The sequence below is a fragment of the Chrysoperla carnea genome, chromosome 5 (genome assembly GCF_905475395.1).
Source record: "Chrysoperla carnea chromosome 5, inChrCarn1.1, whole genome shotgun sequence".
NCBI lineage: Eukaryota > Metazoa > Arthropoda > Insecta > Neuroptera > Chrysopidae > Chrysoperla > Chrysoperla carnea.
The window spans coordinates 5,660,403-5,668,984 of record NC_058341.1 but is presented as its reverse complement, the minus strand read 5'-3'; the positions used below and the strand labels follow the sequence as shown (position 1 = coordinate 5,668,984).

Sequence of the window (8,582 nt, the reverse complement as noted above, 5' to 3'; positions counted from 1 at the left end):
TCTAGAAGCCTCAATTGTAGGCACTTTTCAAACTAAGATTATAAGAAAATGAAAACATACAAATTGAAAATTGTAAGGAAAAAAATTGAAAATTCTCCGACTTACAGGCGGTTAAAGTGAGGGCACCCTGGTTGACATGATTCAAGTCTCCGATTTCTTAAAATTTCTAGGCCAGAATACTACCTTAAGCAGGTCAGTGCGCAAGAATTACCGTACAAAATTGAATAGTCTAGTTCAAAAAGTTCAGCGAAAAAGTCATCATCAAAATTTTACATTCTGTTGAGAAAAAAGCCACCACAAATTTAATAATATAATGCGATGATTCAAAAATTGATCCTGTAAATATGTCAGAAACAAATGTAGATTGTCACCCGGAAATAATCTTCAACTGAATCAGTCTGTACATTCGAACGCTGATGAGTTTGTTTTAACGCGTTTTAATATCGCATTCATCACAGTTTTGAAAATTTTTCTCGCAATAAAATCTATTTCGCAGTATCAGCCAGTTCAATAACCTCTTAAGATTCAGGTTTTCTGTTTTCTGGAGTACTCGACTCAAAGACAAAGTCAAAGAATGTACCAAGCTCAAAATATCCATGGATATCTGATTATAGTCAGTGGAAATGCGTTTCATAAATGGATGAATGCATTTACAGGACTATATTATTAGTTCAAATATATGTGGAGCGATTTTCAATGGGAGCTTTAAATTACTTAAATGGACTTTTCCTTATTAGATTGTGTTCCTTATTATAAAAAAAATAAAAATAAATTATTCATAAATTTCTTTACAGTCGTAAGTAAAAAGAATTTTCAATTTAGAACTTCGACTTCATACTCTGACTAGACCCCTTTTCGAGCAAACATCCGCTTCAAAAATTTTTTCCAGTTCCAAGTTCACCTTATGTCACCCAAGGCCGTACCCAAAAATTGAATATGCCAAGGAGGTGGTACAGATTTGTAGAATTTATAGAATTTGTGGGGGGGGGACCTGTTCGGGACCCATGGCTGGCTACGACTTTGATTCAAATCAAAATCTCTTTCTGCTTTCTTAGCTTATACTTTGCATTTTATATTCTTCCGTTACTATCCTTCAGTTGAGTTATACGAAACCCTCGATATAGAAGTTAAACTCGCGCTTGATAATTTTTTATCTCAGGTGATTAGATCATACCCATATAATGAATGGTTTCTACATGCAAAAAACTTTTTGACGTGTGTTTGTTTATTTTGCAAAAAATCCATCGTTGGGATTTTTTTTCAATTGTACAATTAAGCGGATAACATGTTTCATAAAATTCAGTATGGTACACAATTAAAAATATTATAAGCATAACATTTTATGAGTTATATTGAGCTCAATAATTTATCGAGCTTAATCCTACAGGAACTGATCCAATTGGCTAAACCACTATTAAACATCCATTTAATTTTAAAAAGAAATTGTCAATTATTTTTATGCGAGTTCGACCAATTTGAGTCAGTTTTTGGCAACCAGAATTGGGCAGTCGATCATATTGGCGATAAAAGTTAATCAAGCAGTATGTTTTTGACCATGTACACATTTCAGAAATTCTGGGTATTTGTGAAAGTGACATTAAGATGAATTCGAAGAATATAAATTGAGGAAAAATAATCTTAAATAATCAAAACTTTTGGATTTTTTTCATTGTATTAAAACAATAACATTTTACCAAAAACTCAAACAACTGTATATCTGCAAAAAATTATTGAATTCGGTAAAGCCTCGAAAAAAAAAATTACTCCACTAGGTATGCGAATAAACTTGTTCGAGTATTTCTAATGGAAAAATATATGCCATTTTATGATAAACATGTTGTGTACAACATATCAAAACCGATCCTATATTTCAAGGCCGAAATAAGAATTTGGTTCTATTTACAGATTATCAATTTTTTAGAAAATTATTAATAACAAAAATTTTTTATGATCTTAATATCAATTATCGCCATAGGCGTACTCTTCTTTAACCTAAAAGGAGGCAATCTAAAAATTTTTGACCTTCAATTTTCAACAAGTGAAATTTATAAAATTAAAAAAAAAAAGCCGAGAAATTTTTCGGGTACGGAATCCTAAACTCGCACTTGAAACATAGCTAAGAACACTCCTTATTAAATTACCGCTGCGATGCCTCAGGCAGACACAAAGACACGCAGACAGACACACAGCGGTCAAACTTAACACCCCATTTTTTGATTCGGGAATTAAAAATTAAATGGTATTTTGGCATTAACACATAGCCAACAAAATTAATGGTCAATCCAGATCCCAAGGAGGTAGCTACCCTGACCTGCTCCACCCCCTAACCCTTCAATAACAAAATAACAACAAATTATTTATGTGATAAAAATTTTATCAATAAGCATAAAAAAAAAATTGGTAAAATTTATTTTTCTAACTATTTCTAAGAAGTAGTCGAAAGAGGAAAATAATAGATAATCAATTCACTGCATTTACAGAAAATAAATTGTAAATTTTTATCAAAATCTAATCATTAGAAAATAATGATTTTGGAATTTCCAATAAATTATTTCATATGTTTTTATACAATGATATAATATATCAACATAATTAACCAAGTACCCATATAATTAATTTATGTTTAACAATTTTCATGGTCAAATTAATCATCATTCATAAAATAATGGACCCATTCGCAAATTTTTATCTCTAGTTATGGTAATCCGGCTGATATAGTAAGTACAGTGAATGTTCATTTTTTTTTTGCGGTTGATGAGAGTTCAAAGTCCCTTGATCACAAAAAACACAGTTTTGGAGCCTTTTTGAATTATTTCATTTTAAAATTGAGATTTGATGGTAACTGCGGGAATGGAATTCGTCCCGAGTCGAGCTAGTCATACACAATAATTGTATAGTTATTTTTTTTATGGACAAGCCCATTTATCAACAATTATACTTATGCAAATTATTATACATAAATGATAAACAAATTGCCTATATTAGTAGTGTTATAATATTCTACAAAATTATGTAATAAAGATTTTATAACAAGTTTTATGTAATAAATTATTAAATAAATTCAAATTCCTGTAATTACTCCAATATAATTGATTAAAATAATTGATGTTATTATGTAAATATTTAAAAATTAAAATTATATCGACAATTGTAATTCTTAAAAGAATTAAATTTTATCAGTTTATTTAGAATATTTGCAGAAGTGCATTTAAAAAAATGAATTTGTTTATAATTATACTAATTTTATGTAAAATATGTTTAATTTTATCAACAAAAGAAGAAAATTTGAATACAATGAATAAACTTGAATTTTTAAATAGTTATTTTGAACAAAATGCTAGACCTACAATTATACACAGCCCGCTATGCTGGAAATTACGTAAGATTCAAGATTTCTTTTTGTAAACCAATCTGGCGTTCATATATGTTCATTACAGGCAGTTAGGGTACAATTAATCGGCCTCTTCACAACTTCTTTAATCAGGATAGATCTTTGTTAGAAGTTTTTCAAAAATTTTGCAATTTTCATTTGTTCCAGAATATAAAAAACAGCTCTTACGCAATGTATCTAAATTCAAGCATGTACAAGGAATATCAATTACTACAAACAATTTAATTCTACCAACGATCTCAAAAAAGCATCATACATTATTTCTAGTCGATTTGGATTGTAATGAAACCGTAAAACTTCTACAAGAAGCCAATCAACTACAACTATTTAAAGATCCATATCGATGGATTATTTTATCCGTCCGAAATATATCATTATTTGATTCGTTTAATATTTATTCAAATAGTGATGTAATTTTGGTTAATCATACTTTTGGATTATTACAATTGTATAAAATTGGTGTTATTTCTCCATTTAAATATGAAGATTATGGTCAATGGATGCCGGAAAATAAAACATTAATCGATCATCGTTCAATAAAAATTATTTCACAGCGACGACGTAATTTAGAACATTATCAGCTTAAAACCGCTGTATCCGTTTTGAATAAAAATAGTCCAGCACTTTTCGGCACATATAAGTAATTATTTATATTTTTAAAATATCTAATTTAAAACGATTTTGTTTTTTAAAATTTAAAATTTAAAAATTTAATCTTTTTTTTTTTGTATTAAAAAAAAACTTATTTGATAACATTTCTCTGGTTATCACTGAAAAATAAATTTTGTCACGTATTTTTTTAATTCAGAAATTTTTATTCATACTCACAAATAGGATCCACGTGAAACGTGGATTTAGGATTAAATATTGAGCCATATAAAAATTCAAGCGCGGGTCTATAGAGGGGTCACTGAAATTTTTCTGATATCATTTGAAAACTGCCTTCTTGTAAGGCCTTGCATATTGTTTTGTAAAAAATTTTGACCACTCCCCCAGTTTTCGTTTTTAAAACGTGTCAGAAAACAGATTTTTTCCATATTTTAGGATATTTTCTCCTAATAACACAAGGGAACAAATTTTCAACTTTTTCAAACAACTGACAAAGTTTTACTTGTTTTGTATTACAATTGCCTAACATAACTATAAACTGAAAATAGATTTACTGTAACTGGTCTAAATTTACAGATACAGCAATCCATTTTAACTTAACGGCATTACATTTTAACTTAATGGCATTATATTTTAAATTGTCCACTATTAAAGAGTATTTTGAGCTTAAAGAAACAGGTCTAATTTTATTAGTGATTTTTCTTTTTCTTTTTGTGCGACGTTGAATCTTCGTTTTTGAGGAACCCACAAAAATTTCCACCCATCATAGCTAATACCGCCTTTCCACCGTCTTTGGTATGTTATTTCTATTGTTCACACATTTGGATGGAACCTCTTCCCTTTTTCATCACCGACCGCATCAAGATTATCAGGAAAAGTCTTAATGAGTGTGTAGAAAATGGATTTGGAGCTATACTTATATGGGTCGTCATGCTAATGACAAATTTGAATATTTTATTTTATTCTTATTCTTCTCGAGTATACCGTTCAAAAATTATACCCTGCAAAAGGCATTTTCTTTTGTTTACTTTTCATCCAATTCAGGACTTTCGAAAGTCCCATGTAACAAGAAATACAACACATTTGAGGTGTCCTCGACTTTTCAAGATCTCTAATCCTAAATCAAAAAAAGGAGCAGTAAGCTGCTTTTATCACTTTCGTAATTTTTATTAGATTTGTCACTACATAACATCCGCACACACGTAACAAAATTTATTTGGGGGATTTTTACAACATCTTCTTTGATCACTAGCCATATTTTTATGCATAAAACAATTCTGTATAATTTAACTTGATATAACACACAAAAATTGTGTGGACTTGTATACAGTAGGCCAATTAAAGCGAAATTATGAAACAGATATTAGACCTGTCCCAACACGTTTTGATGATTTGATGTGTGAAAGCTGTGAGGCTATAGTGCAACAAAAATATGATTACTTCTGGTTGTCAAACCCTTGTTCCCTAGTGTAATTAAATTATTATTCTTAAAAATATATGGGACATAAATGTTACAAAAGGCTTCTAAACCCTTTCAATTATTCTAGAAAACCACATATCGATACAATTGTGAAATCGAATTACATACTAATGCAATTACTTTATGAAATATTAAATTGTACAGCCAAATATGTATTCTATGATGAATTGGGTGCACCCGTCTATGCGGGAACACCACCGAAATTTATGTTTAAAAGTATTGCTGATGGAGAAGTTGACTTATCTGGTAATTAATCCTTTTTTTTTTTATATAATAAATCTTTGTAAAATGATATTTTTTTAACCAATTTTTTTTAGGAAATAGTTTTTTAACATTAGAAAGTCGTTTGATGGTAAAATTTATAGCACCTACCGGTCCCGTCAGAATTACAATTCTATTTCGTAAACCACGTTTATCATATGTTGAAAATTTATTTACATTAACTTTCGATAAATCTACATGGATTGCAATTAGTGTTTTAGTTGTATTATCGTTAATTTTCCTCTACGGAGTGATTCGAATGGAAAATAAATATAAAAGATTTCAATATGTAAGTATATTTTTAATTATAGAAAGATTTCTATCACCTGTCTTATGAATGCGTTCTTTTCTAGAATCATTCGGATACTAATTATGGATTAAATGGGATTCAAGCGGGATTAAGTGAAATCATTTTAATAACAATTGGAACAATTACCCAACAAGGTATAGAACGGGAACCTCGAACTACATCGTCTCGTATGGTTTTATTTATGTTATTAATGTCGTTAATGTTTATTTATACGGCTTACACGGCTAATATTGTTGTAATATTACAATCGACCAGTCAAAGTATTCGAACATTAAAAAATCTGGCTGATTCAAAATTAAAATTTGGTGCTGAGGATTTTCAATTACGACCACATTTTCTAGTAAATATTTTGTATCTTTTGATTTCACCGTCGATTTGTAACTCTATTTATTTACTACTTAGAGTGGTTCGGCATGTTCAAAGAGTTCAAAGTCTCTTGATCATAATAAACACAGTTTTCTGGCCAAAATTTTGAATTATTTCATTTTAAAATTGTGTTTTTTAACGTAGTTCCTTAGGGAAGAACTTACAATAATGTTAATTGTACAAAAATTTATCGGTGAATGAGCTTCAAAAAAGTTTTCATGAAGAAAATTTATCACAGATTCTGTTTAGGCAAAAAAAAATTACCTTACGGCGTTTTTCAAAAATAAAACATAAAAAAACCTTATTAAAAACATAAAAACGATATTTTTAGACCATTTTAATACATTTACGTCAAACAAATTGCCTAGTTTACAATATTTTTAAAATATTTTCTTACATTTACGTCAAGCAAATTGCCTAGTTGACAAGTTGACTAGTCACGTGACAGCTGAACCACTTTAAGATGTTTCGATACCAAAACGAAAGTGTTTCCAAAAAGCTGAAATTTTGTATAAATTTCAAGTCGATTCCCTCTGCTTTTAAAAATGTTTTATCATTTCCACAAAAAACTTTTATCAATAATATTCTTCAAGTTTTAAGCTTTCAAATCATACCAAAATTAATGAACTGTAAATAAAAATGAAAAACTTTTTTTGGTAAAAGCACTGACTTTGATAGTTAATTTCTCCTAAACCGTTCAGAGAATCGACATGAATTTTTCATAAAAGACGTATAAAAGAATGATTTATTGATAAAAAAAATTTGGAAAATTTTGGGACCATTTTTAATTTCTTTCGTATCGAAATAGGTTCCTCAATGAGTTGTAAGAAATTTTATTTTTCAATTTAGAATATCACCATACCAGAAAGGCAATATTTATCAGATCGAAAATTAAAAAATTTACCAGATAAAGAGAAATTTTTGTCATTGGAAGGTGGTATACGTCGATTGCGCGAGGAACCATTTGCTTTTGCAACGTTACCAACGATTGCTTATCATATAGTTGAACAAACATTTTTCGATTATGAAAAATGTCAAATCTCTGAAATACAATTTTCTAATGGCGTTAACATTTACGTGGTAGCACCATTTAATTCAACTTATGATGAAAATTTTCGAGTTGGGTATGTATTATTATGTCACTCACTTTTATGGATGGAATTATGCCTCACTTACAGCCAGACTTTAATTTCGTTAACTCAGTTTGTTTTCATTTGTTTAATATAATTTCGATGTCATTGTAAACGAACCAAGTTTTTAACCGTTACCTTTTTTTATCGTAGATTTCATAAGTTGTTTGAATTTGGGCATACAAAACGCGTGTGGAGCCGTTTTTATTCTAAAAAACCGAACTGTGATCATAAACCAACATTTTTTACAAGTGCTAGTATTGAAGATGTCTACTTTGCATTTCAATTATTTGTTTATGGACTCTTTTTGGCAATTTTTGTTTGGATTCTGGAATATTTGATTCATAAGTTTTACTTGAAGAAAAGGTTATAATTTTTAAAGGAATACAAGGCAATGATTCTTTATACGTTCAAAGGACAATGAATTTCAAAATTATGCAAACTAGAACTAAGCTTCTCCCACTAATGCAATAATATAGTTTGCTTTTTGTAGTTTTTAAGCAAGTAAATAAAAAGAATTTTATGAGCAAAATGATTTTGATATGAAATTAATCCACATTAACACATTTGACATCCCACTCCATGTTAACTCAACTCAAAAAGCTGGATTCACCTAATTAATCGTGCTGAGCTAGAAAGAGGATTTCTAAGAAAAAGAGGATTTCTAAAAAATAATTAACAAAATAAATACACAAAAAATATAATAATAATATATTTAATATAAAAGTTAATTCCTATAAAATTAAAAATACATAAAAATAAGTATTATTTGTTAACACTCAAATGACGAAAAATGTAATTTTATGTAAGGTACTAAGCCCAGAAGCGGTCCTAATGCGAGTTGTTATTATAGCGCTTCGTCTCACAAAACACAAAGACTCATTCACAATTCTGCTCTTTAGCTTCTTGCGGAAACTTAATTTTTAATGAAATAATCAAAAAAATTTGACAAGAACTCCATAATGTTTCCAGAGCCTACTTGAGAAAGCGCCTCAAGTAGGGAGTACTACTCGCACCAACCTTTAGAACCACCAC

The 8,582-nt window shown here is 29.2% G+C and overlaps 1 protein-coding gene across 1 annotated transcript; it reads left to right on the top strand.

Moving 5' to 3' along the window:
• Positions 1-3,334: 3,334 nt before the first annotated feature.
• Positions 3,335-8,001, top strand: LOC123300347 (ionotropic receptor 75a-like). Its single transcript, XM_044882911.1, has 7 exons — positions 3,335-3,379; positions 3,553-4,031; positions 5,548-5,726; positions 5,798-6,030; positions 6,095-6,391; positions 7,267-7,541; positions 7,701-8,001. The coding sequence occupies exons 1-7, from the start codon at positions 3,335-3,337 to the stop codon at positions 7,918-7,920; spliced, it is 1,728 nt and encodes a 575-aa protein (XP_044738846.1). The 3' UTR covers positions 7,921-8,001.
• The last annotated feature ends 581 nt before the right edge of the window (positions 8,002-8,582 follow it).

Excerpts from the sequence above, each read along its gene's own strand:
- LOC123300347 (XM_044882911.1), top strand. The coding sequence starts at position 3,335 with ATGCTAGACCTACAATTATACACAGCCCGCTATGCTGGAAATTAC. Across the intron at positions 5,727-5,797 it reads TGGAGAAGTTGACTTATCTG|GAAATAGTTTTTTAACATTA; the intron begins GTAATTAATCCT and ends AATTTTTTTTAG. Across the intron at positions 6,392-7,266 it reads AATTACGACCACATTTTCTA|AATATCACCATACCAGAAAG; the intron begins GTAAATATTTTG and ends TTTTCAATTTAG.